General features: G+C 37.1%; 1 protein-coding gene across 1 annotated transcript; it reads left to right on the top strand.

Moving 5' to 3' along the window:
- The first annotated feature begins 736 nt into the window (after positions 1 to 736).
- ca7h20orf27 (chromosome A7 C20orf27 homolog) lies at positions 737 to 16,805 on the top strand. Its single transcript, XM_042759450.1, has 5 exons — positions 737 to 885; positions 9,357 to 9,493; positions 11,801 to 11,939; positions 14,336 to 14,461; positions 15,708 to 16,805. Exons 1-5 carry the CDS (start codon positions 867 to 869, stop codon positions 15,806 to 15,808), a joined length of 522 nt encoding a protein of 173 aa, XP_042615384.1. The 5' UTR covers positions 737 to 866; the 3' UTR covers positions 15,809 to 16,805.
- Positions 16,806 to 18,539: the final 1,734 nt, after the last annotated feature.

The raw sequence follows: 18,539 nt of genomic DNA, 5'->3' as shown, positions 1-18,539 counted from the left end.
ATTATGATCTTAGCTCTGTGCCACTTAATTATGTCATCAAGCTTTCTCCTCACCGATGTGCATTTAACATCTGACACCCTGCTCTTGCAGTACGTCTTTGATTTGACAGAGTGGCTTTACTGAACAATACGAGACCGGTTTAACTCTCTCTCTTGCAGTAGGTGCTAGTGATTAGGCAATGTCTCGATGTATGAATGTGTGTTTTGTAGATCCCAAGTGAATTAGAAAGTCCCTGCATAGTCGTTCATCCTAGTTCTGACGCTTCTCTAATGAGTTTCTGAAAGAGAGATCAGATAAAAGAAGAGTCAGCATCCCGAGGGAAAAGCAAGAGCGATAAAAACAAAACAAAGACTGAAACATAAAAACACTAACTTTTCAAACAGCAACTAAAAGATGGAAGTCATCAAGGCACATCCACTGCATGCATAACATCCCGTCTACCGTGATTCCTTCATCTGAGCGGGTTGAGGTCTGGATTTGGGCCCCGAGTGGTCTAATCTTGGGCTGAGTCTGGTCTCATGGGGTCTAGTATGGGCTGGGGTCTCATTACTCAGTGTCTTGGTGTGGATCTGGGACTTGGCTTATAGTTTACAACAAGACCACAGTCTGTTTCCAGTGTATAAAGCTGATAATGACCTCAAACATTTCTGGCATGTTATCTTTAGCATTAGAGGATGATTTTCCCTCTCTGTAATTCCTGTTTTTTTTTTTTTCCTATATCAGCTCTTTCTGTATTTCTCACACTAACAGCTTCTGTTTATTGATTCCTTTTTTGTGGGCTCTTTCTGTCTTTCTCAGGGTTGTTTTGAGGTCAGATGTCATCTATGATGAGGCCGTAACAGAAGCTTTTCCTGATTGTTACCAGAATGGCCACTGCTAAGAAAGGTACGTCTCTTTCTCTTTTCCACCCTCACAATCAAAGTTGACATTTTTTTGCAGCAGTTTTGGATTTATAATTTTCAAATGAACTGTGGGCATTTCATCTTCCGTTTTGGTGTAAACAAACTTTCTTCCTCTTTCATTTGTCACATACTATATATACTGACTATTGCAGAATACAGACATGAACATTATCATTAATTATTAGTGGTGCTTATATACTATGATTCATATGCAGTTATATGCATATTTTTTTGTTTTGTTAATTATTTATTTTTTCAAAAGAAAGGATTTTCAGTCAGATTTTTTTTTTTTTTTTTTTTTTTTTTTTTTTTTTACAAATTAAGGCTTTTGTTTAGCAAGGATGCATTCAATTAATCAAAAGTGACAGTAAAGACTTTTACAATGTTAGACAATATTATTATTTCATATTTAAATGTTATTTTGCACTTTCAATTCATTAAAAAGCCCTGAAAAAAAAAAAAACTGGATCATGGTTTCCACAAAAAATCTGAAGCAACACAACTGTTTTCAACATTGATTATAGTAATAATGTTTTGAGCACCAAATCAGCATATTAGAATGATTTCTGAAGGATCACGTGACACTGATGCTGAAAATTCAGCATTGCATCACAGGAATAAATTACATTTTTAAAGACATTCTGTTATTCTAAATTGTAATAATAGTTCACAATAATTCTGTATTTACTATATTTTTAATCAAATAAATGCTTCTTTCAAAAACATAAACATTTTTACTGAATCAAATTAAAACAACCTTTAAAAAAAGGAGTTGAATACGTTTTTCATAATAATCCCAGTATGCTGACTTTAAACTTTTTTATTATTATTATATTTATTTTTTTTTAAATGTCAATCTGCTTATGAGTTTTGACAACCTGCTGCTTTTTCATTCTCAGGAATGAGACTTCGAGAGATTTTAATAAAGCTCAAACAGTAATGAATTCTTTCTCAGTTGGTGGTGACTCAGCAGTTGCAAAACAAGTGGGCTGTTTCTTATTATCAGGAAATGTGCAAGAGCTTGTCTCTGTTTTCACATCTGTCTGCAAAGCCTTTCCAGAGACGTCGGAAAAACTCCCAAAAGATTAGGTCTGTCCACTGTCTTTCCACTATTTATTGTGGTAATCAATCTTTCTCTCGTGACTCTAGTTATTGTCTGGAGGCACAAAGATGGCCTCCATTTTGTTTTTGTTTCATTTTGGATGAAGGCAGAGGGTCTGCTGTCATGCTGCGTATTGTTGCAGCAGCTCCAGAACATCTACGGTTTCTTCAGCTCAGACAGCTGTGCAACATTCACAAAGCATCTTCCGATCCCTGGCTTTGTGTCGTTGTATGTTGAAGCACGAAACTGACCCCAGAACAGCCTTTTTGGAAATGCTCCTTTCCATAGGCCGGTTCTCAGGGGCCAGATTTCTCGTTGTTGCCATGGTTACGGTGTGAAGTTTTAGATGAGGTTCATAAAATGCGGTGCCTCTACTGCACCGCTGGGCATTTGTTTAATAGAGAGCCCGTCTATCTCTGGTCCCAGCCAGACTGCAGCATTTCTGATTTGTTTCAAGCAAAAGAACGACGACACATAAAGAACAGCTCTGGGTCCAGATGTGATTCAGCTCAAAGAGGTGGGGTGAGCTTTATCCACCCTTAACTGGTAGCGATCCTAGTCACATATGATATTAATTACTCAATTTCTTATGCTCCAAAATATTGGATCACTTTACCAGCTGATGTTAGAGAAACACAGACTCTCAAAATATAGATCTTAAATTAGAATCTTATATGATTTTGTAAATGTTTTTCAAGATAGCTTTTATTTGATAATATTTTACTATTTTGATTTGTTTATATATATGCTGTTTTTATATTCTATATTTTATATAGGGTTAAATTGGACTATTTTCCCCCAGTCATCTCAATGGCAAAAAAAAAATACATAAATAAATAAAATAAAAGAATTCTTGCCGTTTTTATATTCTTCTTTTCTGTGTAAGCACCTTGCTTAATTTAGAAGCTTGCTTTAAAAATAAAGCTGTTTATTATTCATTATTATTCATGATAACAACAACAAAAACAATAATAAAATCATTTCATCTTTTTACTTAACCTATTGGCTTATGTACAATTGCAGGTATGCTGGAGCCTTTATTATTATTCTTTACTTATGTTTTTATATTCTTGTTTTCTCTGTAAGCACATTGAGAAGCTTGCTTTAAAATTAAGTTTTATTATTATTGTTGTTTACTTTTGTATTTTATATTCTTGTTTTCTCTGCTCGGTAATAACATTGAGAAGCTTGCTTCAAAAAATAAAGTTTATTGTCGTTGTTGTTATTATTTATTCATTTATTTTTACCAACAAATAATCTGTAAAACATGTACTATATTATTTTTGTTTTGACATTGCATATCAGGATAGTCACTAATGAAACTAGGTTTCTTGTGGCGCCATCAGCCAGTCAGTCTTTTCAGCGATTTCAAGTTTTCCTTTTTCTTTGGAGTGTTACAGGCTGACTGTGCATAGATAAGATCCCTGAAGTTGCAAAGACTAAAGTCTCAAACCCAAAGAGATATTCTCAAAGATCAAAGTCAAGACTCTGCCAAAAAACCCATAAAAAGAACAATAAAACACTACAACACATGTCTATGTCACAATGTGGAAATATTTGCGTAATGCTGCTTAAATGTTCATGCGAAGAGAGAAGGCATGGTTTCAGTAACCGCAGTTATTGTTGAAGCAGCCATGTCAGGGAGATGTGTGTGTATCTAGGAGAAAGCAAAAGCACTTTATTTGGCCTTCCGAAAGTAGATGCATTTAGGAAGCTTTAAGATTACTTACAAACTCTATATACCGCCCATCTCTATTCTGTTGTATGATATATCGATCTTTTCCTTATAAGCGATTCGATATGAGGCAATACCGTTTATATCGATATACAGTAGTTTGATACGAGCACAATATAGAGGAGGACACAAACTGAGCTGCTGCAGAGAAAGTGTATAATACAATTTGTTCTAAACATGTGACAAGCTTCATATTAAGGCCTTCAAAAAAAACTGGTAAGACATAGTTTATAGTTTCGTTTGGCATTTTAGTTTAAGCGGCTCGGCCCGTCAGATGCTCTGACAGAAAGGCTGTGTGTGCCGCTAGACAGAGACGCTAGGCTACTCGTGCCTTTTAAAGGTGCCATGTGTCATGTCTGGCAAAAAAATCAAGTCATACTCCACATTCCATACCAGATGGGGGCAGTATGCCTCAATAAAGTGAATTGGTCTACTCTAGAGTAACAAACGAGAAACGGCATAGTCTCTATGCTCCGCCCCTACCTTCACAACAACCCTAGAGCCGTAGCCGAAGCCTAAGAGGACGTTTTGCCTCCAGAGGAACGTTGGGTGATGTCAAGTAATTTTGAAACATGACATCTTCAAGCTACTCCCCTTCACCTTTACCAGTGAATATGCTCATATTTGTTTTGTTCATATTACATTTTGAGTTGTATATACACATTATTTGAATTAAATTAATTTGACCGACAGCATTCTGTCAACATCATTGGTCAACATCAGACAGCTGATGTTGACCAAGCTAGCACCAACCAACGTAACCAGAGCTGCCAATTCTCAAGCATTCACCGTGAGACACACGCAATTGACTCTTTTCACACGCTTTCAAAAACTTGACCGCTCTGAATATAGTGAGTGAGTGCGCGCGCGCTCTCTCTCTCTCTCTCTCTCTCTCTCTCTCTCTCTCTCTCGGGTTCATTATCATCGAAGACATTTCAAGCTTCTTAGGTAATGTTACATTTTAGCATCAGCTTGGTAGAGATGGGCTTTGGTAGATAACAGGTGAAAACTGGATCGGATCTGTGGGTAAGTTATAGCTAGCTAATTATCAAACGCAGCTACGGTTAGCCATCGCTAACATTAGCATGTTTATCGAACAGCCTTCGATACATTTCTATGTTATAACTTCCCGAAAAAAAAACAAAAACAAACTTCTAGCGAAATACTAACAGCATCTTACTTACCAATCCAAAAGAAATGTTGCAAGTTCGGAGTCGAACCTCATTTCTTTCAAGTCCATCAGTTGTCTCCAGCGATGGAAAGCAGTGCCGATGTTTACTCTGGTTCGGCTCCTTTTCTTATCAGATTTGATTTGTGATTCCGAGCGCGGTTTGTTTCCCTGTAGCGGGTGGTGGTGGTAGGTGTCTCTTGCCAAGGGCGTCAGCCATCCTTCCGCTCTCTTCCCTGAACTGAAATGAAGTAGTGGGCTGTACTTTCCACACGATTGACATCAGGTTCAAGTACGCCCACAAGCCGTGCGAGTTATTCGTGTATTGCAGGTTGGCTGGTGGTTATGTTGCCCGCATACCGCCTCCCATGGCCGAAACTGGTATTACGACACCTGTCGGGCCGTGGCTAGCAATGCTAATGCTAATTAAGGTTCATATCTCTGCAGCACTATAACTTGACATTTTTTTAATGACATCATCGCCCTTATTTCTTCTCATTCTTTTGATGCATGTAGGTCATTTTTTGGATATTTTTACCTCAATTTTTACACATGGCACCTTTAATGTGTTTGAGATGTGCTGTCTTCCTGAATGCATAACTTACATTTCACATGTATATTCTCCATCTGTTAATGTTAGAAGCCATGCTAATATTTCCATTTTTCTGTCAGGAGTGCATGAGGATTCTCCGCTAAACTTCGGTGAATGAGCGCCGCCGCACGTATGCGCGCCAAACAGACAGAGCTCAATTAAATAGGAGTGCAATAATTCTGACTAATACATTTTGCTGAAATATTTGTAGTTGGACAATAAATGTGACATGTAGAATTTGAAACCAACAAGTAAGTCTGTTTTTATGATAGCATTGACTGTAATGGGGTAATCAAAATACCCTAACACAACTCTGTGCTTGTGTTCTCATTTATTTTCATTTTTAGTTTAGTGAATTTAACTTCCACTTTAAAAGCTTTATTTTTGTTTTTAGATTGCAATGTTACAATGTTAAATTGAAATGTGATTATTTTTTTTATTTTTTTATTTTTTTTGCACATAATATAAAGGCTTAAATGGCTACATTCACTTTATTTGTTTTAATAGCCTTTATTATGTATGTATTGTTTTGTTGGACAACATTGGGTGGTGAAATATATATTAAATACTGATTTAAAAAAAAAAATCCAATACAAATACGAAAATACAGAGATATATACCCTATATCGCAAATCAGCCAAAAAAATACAGAGATATGAATTTTTGCCCATATCGCCCAGCCCTACAACAGAACATCAAAGCACGCAACCAACCGACCGACCGACCGAGAGACCGAGACCGGGTCACATCACAGAGTCCGTCTGTGGCTTGTGTACTGCAAACACATACAAGATATCATCATGTGTCTGTCACGTGACTCTGTTCCCCTTTCAGGCTTGAACTGATGGTAAAACTAAGGACATTATTAACTGTCTTTACATTTATTTTTAAAGATGAAGCTCACGATTAGGGGAAGGGGCATGCTCTGGGTCAGTTGGCCAATAAGAGCAGACTGTGCGACTGAAGTGAAAACAACGCGTTTGAGAGAGGCGGGGCATAGAGGACCTACAATAATGTACAGTATTTGAAAAATAATGTGTTTTTTGAACATTAAAGCATGTCAACATATTCTGTTACACTAAATACACAAAATAATAATCTTTAAAAAAGCATCATATGACCCCTTTAATTGTAGATCTCCACTCCAGGACAGAGAGTATTTTAATAGTGTACAGATGTCATCCAGACCATGAGACAATGTTTGGCAGGTCTGTCCGTCACGCGTAAGAGTGTTTATAGTGCTCTACATTGGGCGAACAGTTGGAGTCCCATAACCTCTGTAATGAGGCCAATAATGTAGACACAAATGCCGTCCAGTCCCAGTTTACATTACGTTATGTGTAATTTTATCTCTGTGCCACAAGACCTAGAGCAGCAGGCAAACAGCATCACCACTGACCCTCCAGACTCATATCCTTCTCACACACATGCATCAAAAAAATGTTTTCTTTCTCTTCTTTTCAGAATGTGCTAATCTAGTTTCTGATTTAAAATTGGCATTGCACAATGCAAATATAGTTAGCTCTTATATGACAAATGGTTTGTAATGTTCTTTATTTGTAAGATGCTGTAGATGAAAGCATTTGCTAAATAAATGAATGCAATATTTGCTGAAGCTAGTTTTGAGTGTGAATGTGTAATATCTTGGCAATTGTCTCTTCTTTTGTTTGTTTTTATTACTCTTGCTACTCTCACAAGATGTTCTCTGAATTTCAAATGTCATTTATTTTTATTCATAGTGCAGGGATCTAAAGAGTCCCTGATGTAATCTACAGTGTGTCTGTCAATGGCTGCCCGTTTCATTGGATGGGTCCCCAGAGCCCATGCTATGCCCTGGATTAGCAGGCTTCATTTTAACCACATAGTTTGAATAACATGAGTGATAAGACATTATAACTAATGTCTGTAATATCACAATCTTATTGTGGCTGCCATTGGCCGCTATTATTGTTGCTCATACTTTAGTTCAGTGAGCTAAATAAACTCTCAACACACATCCTGCATTGTTTGTGTCTGTGCAATCATGTGGCTGTTTGGCAAGTTGCTACATTACTATATAAATCATATCTAGATACTAGAATATCTTTGAAGTGGGTTTTTGATTTTGAAGGCAAATAAACCTGTAGCTCAAAAACCCTCCACTTGTACTAACAAGATTAGCATGTATGATCAGCATGAACATTTTCATCAGAAAATGTAAAAATATAAAATATGTTTCATTTTGTAGGTACTTGCTCATTTAATTTATTTAGATTCATAGTAGAAGAAAAAGTTCAAACAAAAAGGGAAATTAATTGTGGCATCTGATCTCCAAAGTGCAATAGAAGGAATTTTTTTTTTTTTTTTTTTTTTTTTTTTTTTTTTTTTTTTTTTTGCAGAGGCTTTGATCAGACATGGAGGAATTGAGAGTTAAAATGAAGGACAAATCCCCACAGCTGATGTTCATTACTGTGGACTCTGTGCTCTGAAACCTGTGGTTTCTCTAGCATATAATTACCCTTATCCTGCCCCACAAATGGATTTTAAATGAAGAATTAGCATTGATCATGCACTTTAGTTTGATCTGTGTCTGAGAAATGTACCCCTGAGGGCCTGATTACTTGCTTTATTAAATCAGACTGTTAAAAAGAAGAGCCTGGAAGAACACTGGAAGAGATTTTCTTTCTTTTTTTTTTTTAGTTTTGATATTTTTAATGCTGGTGCTTTAATTAGCACATTGAATGTGCTGTAAGTGTTAGACAGCTTGTACAGTAAAAACATCCCAGAGAAGTTGCATCTAAATAATTACACTTTCAAAGGGCTCCTGTATTCTTGTTCCATTTGCCTGCGATCTATCTAGCTGTTTTTGAATGCATCTTACATAAACATCCCCTAAAACCACATCAAGTGAACCTGAAACCAGTTTTTCAGTCCCTAATAAATCCTGTGGGAAAGAAAGACTGAGACAAACTTGAAAACTAAAAATAAAAACAACCATATTAGTTTTGTTAGGCCCAAAACATACTCATATCTGCATAAGGTCATATCCTGTTGTCTGCATAATTTTTTTTTTATTCTCTATTTAGGTGCTTGTTTGGTCCAAAGCTTAAAGGAATAGATCAACCAAAAATTTTAATTTGCAGGAAATTTTACTCACTCTCAGGCCACCCAAACTGAGTTTGTTTCTTCATCAGAGCAGATTTGGAGAAATGTAGCATTACATCACTTGCTCAGCAGTGGATCCTCTGCAGTGGTGTGGATTAATGTGATGTTTTTATCAGCTGTTTGGACTCTCATTCTGATGGCACCCATTCACTGCAGAGGATCCAGTAGTGAAAAGAAGAGATGTAATGCTATATTTCTCCAAATCTGTTCCCATGTAGAAACAAACTCACCTTAGACGGCCAGAGGGTCAACACATTTTTATTGTTGAGTGATCTTTTCCTTTAAATTAAAAACAGATTTTTTAAAAAGTATTTAAGACCTTGAAGGCTTAATTGTTGGGGTTATTGTACACATCAGCCTTATTCTCACTGATCCAAGCGTTTTAAACTGATCTGGTTTTGTATTTATCTACTAAAATGCAGTTTTTGCCTTTAAAACTGAAGCTGGTAAATTCCATGCACATCCAGACTAATGTAAGCCCACTTATGCTATAACTTTCTTTGACTAAAGTAATCAAAAGATCTCTGATATATAAATTAAGGTCTTTAAGGGTTTTTAGGTGTCAGATGGCAAGTGTGATTTGAATAATTTCAACTTTAAAAGCTTCTTGTTGAACATTTTCATTCAGCGACTCACAATCTGGATGTCTATAAACCTGTGGCCAGTGTGTAATTAGTGCAGCTGTAATCGCTTTGCTTTTGTTCCTCCTGCAGCGTCGTCTAAGACGGGGGGTGTTTGCTTCGCTGAGGAACCTGCTGCAGCCGCTCACTCTCATGTGCATTTTGACGAGAAACTGCACGACTCCGTCGTCATGGTGATCCCCGAGTCGAACGGGAACTTCCTGGTGAAGGTGAGAGCGAGTTCTATAGCTGGGGTTATTCATTAGCTTCATTTGAAGGTCTTCAGTCACGCTTATGAGTTCATATAACAGGAAGAACATTGATTTCACTTCTCAGCTCACATCAAAGCCTCAGCTTCTTTCATTTGGTCAGCATATTCTACTCGATTCTAGCCTTGTCATTATGTTGAAAGACAGTGACAGGACTCATGCCAGGAGTTGTTACAGCTGTATCTGGGATTTTAAGAGGAAAATCAGGAAGTGACATAAACCAGATTTGAACAGCATCACTTACATATGAGCAGTCAGTATGTCAGAGCATGAGCACTGACCACTTGGCCACACCTTTGATGATATAATTTTTTAACTCTGATTAACTGTTTCCTAATTTTTTGGGTGCAATGCATTGCCATCAAGCTTTTTTTCTCACTAAGGAAAGCTATTTGAACAAATTGTAAGTATTAAACTGCTATGCAACTCATTCTGTAATGTGTGAACCTGAATGATATCTGAAATCATGCGGCTTGCTCCAGAGAGATGCAGTGTTACTTTTCTAAGTGATCAGGCTTAGTTTTTTTAGAACAACTTACATAGATGGATGGATGGAACCATGGGTAGAATGAACAATAGATGGATGGATGGAACGAACAATGTATGGATGGATGAAACAATTGATAGAATTAACAAAGGATGGTTGGACAGATGGTTGGAATAGATTGATGGATGGAACGAAAGAATGAGAGATGGATGGATGGATGGAATGATGGCTGGATGGATGGAATGATGATAGAATGAAGGAAGGAAGGATGGATGGATGGATAGAACGCACAATGGATGAATAGAATGATGCATGGATGGATGAACAGAATGATAGTTGGTTGGATGGATGGATGGATGGATGGATGGGTGAATAGAATGATGGATGGATAGAGAGAATGATGGATGGAACGATGGATGTATTGAAGTATCGAAGCATCCCAGCATTGAACTGGACCTTGTTTATAAAACATTTGGAACCGAAATGACAGGAACAAACAAACTCCATTGCTGTCCCATTAAAACAAACTGCATCCACTGTTCCCTTAATGTTGGGTTCTTTGGGAAACTGAACATGGTTATCTTTCCCTCACAACCAAACACACTTCTTTGAAGACATTTTTCTTGAGCAAGTCCTGTGCAGCGCTGCCGATGACTTCTGTAACCTGAATGAAACATGCTGATGGGCTGCTCTTGCTCTCGCTCTGGTTGATGTGTGCGCTTCCAGCAAAAAAGTCCATACAAGGAATTCTGCCCTTTATGGAATCATACAGGGCCATACTCGAAAACAAAACTTTCCGAAACTTATATGAACCCAGAAGAGGTGTATTTGGCACAGAAATACTTAGTCATGTGTCCAACTTCTTGTTTGAAACTTTGGCCATGTTTAGCATGAGAATCCAGTGTAAATAACTCTGAATGCATGAAATAGCATTAGACCCCCCCCCCACTTAATAGTTTACTGAAGCTCAAATCACACAAGTTCCTTGTTGTTGTTGTTGTGGGAACAGTGACTTTTTGAACATATTTAGGCACACACAGAGACTCAGTGTTTGCGTTCCTCCTACTCGCAAATATCTAAGACAAGATACACAGAGATTCTGGCGTTCACCCCACAGTGGGTGTCATATTCTCTTGACACTTTTCATTGCAGATGTCTCTCTGAAACTGCCCTGTTACTGCCCCGTGTTGCCATGGAGACCAGCTGCAGCACCGTCAAGCAGTATACAAACACCTTTTTTCAGTTCCCATTGTTTTTATTTCAAAATATCACCCTGATTTCCTTCCTTGGTTAGTAAGATCTTCAGTAATGAACTTTAAATCTGACAGAAGTTTTTGGGCTGTGAAACCGTTTCATGCAGTTACATCAGTGGATCATATATTAGATTATAAAACATGTCTTTCATGCTCCTAAAATTAAGATCTCATTGATTCATATTACAAGCTATCAGGATTTCATCTTATTTTTTGACCATATAAATAACAGCATTGCACCAAATTGCATGTTTTTCCCCAGTTTTGGGCCTCTAAATAAATTTTTTCCCACCTTGAGTATTCTCACTATATCATACTTTACAGTATGATTCATATAAGCCTGAAGCATCGAATATCATATAAAAACACATGCATTTTTGAGATTTTCTGTAAAAGTTCAACTATTCCATTTAAAAAAAAAAAAAAAAATCTCAGATCAAATGCAAACAACAGTTTTACTCATTAATCTCTTATTAATCTCATATCATCACCCAACCATAACCTCTCTGCTTCTCTCCATCTGCTCAGGTGGGCTTCCTGAAAACACAGCACCGATATGAGATCGTGTTCACACTGCCTGAGATGCCAGAGCTCGGGAAAGACGTGTGTCCAGCCCCCATCCCCAAACCTCACCTCCGTATCACTAACATAACACCGTCCTCAGATGGTACGTCCCATCACTTAAGGTTCAGCGACATATTGATGAAGAAAAGTGACGTCAGGTCGGATTTTTTTTTTTTTACTTATTGCAATGATTCCCAAACGTTTTTGTCAGCTGAACTCCTGTGATCTACAATATTTCCTTTCCCATGTTACTTAACTTTTTAAATCCTTTAGGCATATTGAAATCCTTTTTATAATGGTAAAGAGGCAAAAACTGTTTTGACAGAAAAGTTTTTTGGGGAAAAGAAAATGGTTCTTCTATATGGCATCTTTGTAAAAAAAAAAAAAAACTTTTGGAAACGTTATGTATATAAGAGTGAATTAGACAATGACATTCACACAAACAGATCGCAAATATACTTGTTTGACCGAGCTTTGCATCCTCTTAAGAATAAAACTCCTCTGAGAGCCATACAGCATATTTAAGTGAAGGGCCCTCAGAACCGGTTTACACCAGTTATGTCTATGAGTTTATTTAATGGGAAAGAATGAATGAGTGCTCTATGATCACCGGTGTACAAAAGATTGTTAAGCGTGAATCATCGCATGAACGCTTTGAAAGCTGCGGATCTGCTGATGAGAAACACTCTACTTCAACAGTAACTGAAATAAACTGGTGCTCATTTGAGAGTATTGGCGTGATCAGTTAAACAAAAAGATACATAGGCCTATATGGTATTTGTTTACAGGCATTAAAATAACAAAGCATTTATGGTTTATTCAACGCGCAGCTGAGTAGCTTGTGTTCTGTGAGACATCTAGTGAATTTAAAGGTTAAGTGCATCTTTTTTACAGTGAATGTGTTCTCATAGTGCGATTTAATATGCAGTAAACGCACTTGTGCATTTAAAAATGCGAGAAGCATGAAGAATGACAGTGGATTCTCAAAGTTGAACTTGTGTGTTCAAGAAACGCAGCGCTGAGATTACTGTGTTTACATACTTTGAGTGTCCCAACGTGTCAACATACGGCTCAATAGTGTTAGTTTGGAGACCGTGCTGTTTGCGATTATAATGCAACTCGTGGTGCTGAACGTGGTGCCTACGTTTAAAAACGCGAGACTCATTTGACGCTGAGATGCAATCCCATATGGCATTTATTCAAGTAAATTTATGCTCTAAAAGAATGGAAAGCAGCCCCTCAGATTTTTGAGCCAAGTGAATTTTGAATGCAGCTTCCAAAAGACAAAAAAATTAATAAAAAATAGCCAGATCATTTTTTTTATATTTGATACGATCACACCAGTGTGATTAGAATTCGCACTTTGGCTGGGCTGAGCCAGAGACAGACGCGTTTTTACAGCGCTGAGCATTATAACCAATCACACACGATTCTGTTGATCTTGTGAATTCACTGGCCAATCAGAGGCGTTCAGATGAGTCATCGCTGAAAAGCTGGTGCTTTGTTCAGTGCGTGCGCTCGCTGTCTGAATTCTGCTCTCAGGCGAATTCTCTCATCAGAAACAACAAAGTGCAGATGTGCGTAAGATGTAAGATAGGTATTCAAATAGGTTCAACTGTACATACAGAGTGCACATATGAACGAAATTCCATTCCACTGGCTCATTAATACTGTACTAACTAAAACATGTACTACTGTACAGTATCAGTATCAGTAGCTATAAAAATATAATGAAAGATGCTACAGCATACATTAAAATATAAACTAGCACTAAAAGGAATTGACAGCGTTATATAGATATTGCTAATGCACATGGTGATTAGTGACATCTAAATCAAATTATTGCACTTATTAAGTGGCAGCCCATAAATATAATTATTGCACACTATAAATAAATACTTTTATTGCAGTTTATCTATACAGTAACACTAACATTAGGCTACTTTGCCCATCTCCCATTATAGTAGATCAACTAACATGATCTATAAAGGTGCAAAATGCATTTACGTACACATTTGAGAATTGAGATGACACGTTTGTAAATATTTTGAATAAAAAAGGAAAAATAACCGAGGGGGGCCTTTAATCGGTTTGTGCCCTTGGCACCGCTGTGTCATAATCCGTCCCTGGTGTAAACATACGAGTGTCCCAACACCTGCCTCAGTAGTGTTAGTGTGGAGACTGGCCTGTACCTGTTTGTGTTGCTTTTATAATGCTGCTCATGACACAGCTCACAGCAGCTTCAAGGCATTTTCCATTACGGTGATAGACTATGTGTGTTTACACACAGGAAAAGATAAATATAGATATCAGATAGGAGATGTGCCCATGAATGGATACAGTTCTAGCTGAACTCATGAGTGTGAGTCGATTCCTAAATTGGTGTGACCTACAGCTAAGCAATCGTTTTGTCTGTGAGATAAAGACGTCTTTTTTGCACAGTGGCTGTAGATGATTGTATAAGTGAGTTTTTGTTGTTGACTCTGTGTCTGTCTTCAGGAGGTCTGAGGGTGACTTGTGAATATATGGCCCATCAGGAGGGAGTGATGTGTGAGGAGGTGCAGATTCTTAGCGAGAGCAAAGAGGAGGCGAGTGTGAAGGTCAAAGTTCATGCTCGTGTCATGGGTAAGTGACAGTTGTTATTCCATTATCCTGGCTTATGTTTCTGAGAAGTTGTTGTGACATTTTTGGACACAAGTTAAGACACATTGTTAATGAAGCTCTGAATAAAGGAGATTTGCTGCCCTCTACTGGTATTCTTATGTAAAAACTGATTAAAAGAATAGTTCTCAACACAAGTTAAACTCTGACAACATGTGAGGGATAAAGTTCATCCCCACAAAAATAATTTCAACTTGTCCCTTGTTTTCTTTTTAGTTCCACTGTAAGTGTGCATGTGTAAGTTTTGCCATTTTTAGAGAAAATAATTTTTGTAGTAATCAACATTATGCCACAAATGCCTTTAACTGAACTTAAAATTGTACTGGCCCTGGCAGGTAAAGGAATAGTTCAGCCAAACATGAAACTTTGCTCAAAAGTTCCTCACCCTCAGGCCATCCAAGATGTAGATGAGTTTATTTTTTTCATCACAATTGGAGAAATGTAGCATTGCATCACTTGCTCACCAATGGATCCTCTACAGTGAATGGGTGCCGTCAGAATGAGAGTCCAAACAGCTGATAAAAACATCACAATAATCCACACCACTCCAGTCCATCGATTAATGTCTTGTGAAGTAAAAGATTGTGTGTTTGTAAGAAACAAATTTGTCCTTCAGATATTTGTAAATTCTAACCACTGCTTCCAGCTAAAATGCGAGTCCATAATCCATAATAGCGCTTTCTAAAAAAGTTGTCTCATCTGAAACAGGAGAGAATTTACCATAATTCAAGCACCGTTTACGAGCAAAAACAGTTCTAAACAAATATTTTCATGTATTTTTATGTGTGATGTTATTTCTATTATGGACTCATATTTTGGCCAGATGCTACGGATTAAAGTTAAAACACTTTGATGATGGATTTGTTGCTTATAAAGACAGCTTTTTGCTTCACAAGACATTAACTGATGGACTGGAGTGATGTGAATTACTTGTGGATTATTATGATGTTTTTCATCAGCTGTTTGGACTCTAACTCTGACGTCACCCAGTCACTGTAGAGGATCCATTGGTGAGCAAGTGATGCAATGCTACATTTCTCCAAATCTGTTCTGATTAAGAAAAAAACTACATTTTGGATGGCCTGGGGGTGAGTACATTTTCAGCAAATTTTAATTTTGGGGTGGACTATTCCTTTAAAACAGCCTGTTTTGTGAACCGATATAAAGTTTAACATGTGTAGTCCTGTAAAAGTCTCTTCTCCTCTGTCAGACCGTCATCATGGCACTCCGATGCTGCTGGAAGGCGTGCGCTGCATAGGAGCAGACCTCGAGTATGACTCCGAGCAAAGCGACTGGCAAGGCTTCGACTAAACGCCTGAACCTCACAGGCTTCCCAATCAGTGCCACATATCTCGTGTCGGCAGTGACAGAATATTCCAGATTCTGGAATTCTATTGTCAGTGTCTCTGCTTTCTACTCGCCGCGTTTGGAAACAAACTGTGGTTACTAGCTTGTTTTTACTGTTACAATGGAATGCAGGAATGATCTATCGTTTACTGTAGCTCTCTGTGATTTGTCGTTTTTCAGGTTTGGATTAAAAAAACAACAATCAAACGGTGTGTGTTTGCTTTAACTGAATTACAGTGTTATGACGGACTGTTTCTTTTAGACAAAACAAATATAATATGCTCTTATGTCTGTGTTTCTGCACTGTCTTGCTCCAATCTGATGTGAATCTAACGTTTTTAACTAATTCTAGGAGTGATGCTTGTGCTCACTGTGAATCAGCCTCTTGTTTGTACCGGTAGGAGGCGCTGCTGACCACAAAATCAATCTTTCATGTTTCACCATGGCATCTTGGCTTTTAAAGTTTGAATGTTTTGATTCATCTACTGAAATGAATTTGAGAATTTGAGAATTTGATTTACTCAAAATCATTTTACATCCAGCAAATGTTGGAGATTTTATCTGCCCTGATAGATTTTTAATGAGATCATCACTTTAAGGGCTGTTCATTCATCTTTTGTGTCTGTTTTGTTGAGCCAAAGTGCCTGAATCACGTGTTTGTAGTGTATTTGATTGATGCCAGCATGTAAATCGAGCTATTACACATTGAATATTGACAGCCTTATTCCAGCATAGTATTGTATGTCTATTCTTAACTCCATTTTACTGCTTTTATGAGGTTTCTAGATCTCTGTGAAAGTTAATGTCTTTTCAAATGGAAATTCTAAATAATTTCTCCCAGAGCAAATAATGTTGCGGTCTTCACTGTCAACGGTTGGTTTCTTGTCTTGCTGTCATTTTTTTGTTGTTGTTGTTTGTTTTTTACTCAAAAAACAAATAAAATTCACTTGTTGATCCCAAATGCTTTATAATTTTTGAGTTGTGAATCATTGCGTTGAACAGCCACTAGTGAGCAGTGTACTCTAAAATAATGAACATATTTACAGTTTCCGGAATATAAAGGGCTGGACATCTGGTATTTGATAAATGTACAATAAAATCACAAGTTTGATAATGCGTGCCAATCAAATGAATTATGAATATGCAAATGTATAAATGTCCACTCAAGCATTTTCCTATAGAAAAGACGGGTGTCTGCAGAAGATTAAAATAATAATAGTTGATCTATTGGTACTTACATTATTTCTGAAGAAACTTTAACTTGATTTCGATCTTATTTTCAATTGATTCTGATTGACATCATGCATTCCTCCTCAATCCATCACGTGAAAGTTTCATGTTTCATTTTTTGTAGCTAACAATACACAATCATTTTTGGATTTTTAAATGTTAATTTTTAAACGTGCTATTAAAATCTGACACCCTACAAGGAAATTACACCTGAAGTCTATCCGTGTAAAGATCCTGTCTCGTGCTCACTTCATTAATGAGAAAGTGCGCTCCATATTTTACAGTGAGCCCATTATTGTGAGCTCAAATCAGTATGTCAAGGTTTGTATGTCAGTCATTCACTGTCAGGATCTCCTCCTCAGGGCAGTGTATTTTCTCTATGCCTGAGTGTCACTACCTTTGTGTGTCACTGCGACATCTGACACTGATGTACTGAAGCAGAAAACTCTGCTCAAAGCCAAATGAACACTCCTAAACTTAGTTTTATGAAGATGTGGCAGCTTCTTCATGACAATGGCGCATCTTCACAGATGGTGAGAGCATGTGATGCAGCTGTGCTACAGCTGGTTTACCCGAGCTGCCAGCGTGTTTTCATACTCTTGAGCACTATTAGTATTGATACAAACACAAAACTGACTTTAACAGATAGGCTACACACAATTACACTAGTTTCCATTAAGAAATCTTACGAAAAAAAAGTGTCTTTTATAAGATCGATTCACATAGATCTTATTTTCATTATATCTGTTTTTAAATGGCTGTATTACTATGGTCCATTTTACGTTTTATTTCGATAAAATAGCCTACATTCATTTCTGTTTTTCATACTAAGTGTGTTCACATAAATTATTGCAAGTTTATTGGTTTCCATGTTTTTATGTAAAATGTAGTTCTATTGGATTTGTGTTCCGGTTTAAACGTTCTCGTAGTTGCATTATTGTTCACTTGGAAGATCACATTTTTAAATGATAACGTTCACGTCTGATTCTATGATTTCTCATTAACTTATAATACTAGAAAAAATGTCATTGAATACTGTTGACAGTGAATGTATTAAGGTCCACGTTTTTCTATCAGAATGAAGAACTGAGAAACTGTTACGTCTTGATTCGACCCTTACAAATAAATTAGATGGGGTGTAACTCAGTGTACCCCGAGTCGCATTAAATTATATTTATGACTTGAATCATATATTAAGCCTCATTTGATCTTACTAACCAAAACATGTCTGGTAAAACACAAAACAAAATAACAATAACAAACATTAACATCTTTTATCATAAAATGGAAGAACGGGAGACCGGGGCTCGTTGTCCCACTTTTTACACTGGTGAGGTAATTTTTGAAAGTCAGTTTCTGTATAGACATAAATCTTAAGCACTGACTGTTAATAAATAAACTAAAAAAATAATAATAAACTTTTAGCTGTACTCTCGTGAACACCGTTCAACATGTTGGTTAATTT

Source organism: Cyprinus carpio, chromosome A7, assembly GCF_018340385.1.
Source record: "Cyprinus carpio isolate SPL01 chromosome A7, ASM1834038v1, whole genome shotgun sequence".
Lineage (NCBI taxonomy): Eukaryota > Metazoa > Chordata > Actinopteri > Cypriniformes > Cyprinidae > Cyprinus > Cyprinus carpio.
Note: the sequence above shows the minus strand (reverse complement) of the source record. Positions and strands in the feature narration are given on the sequence as shown.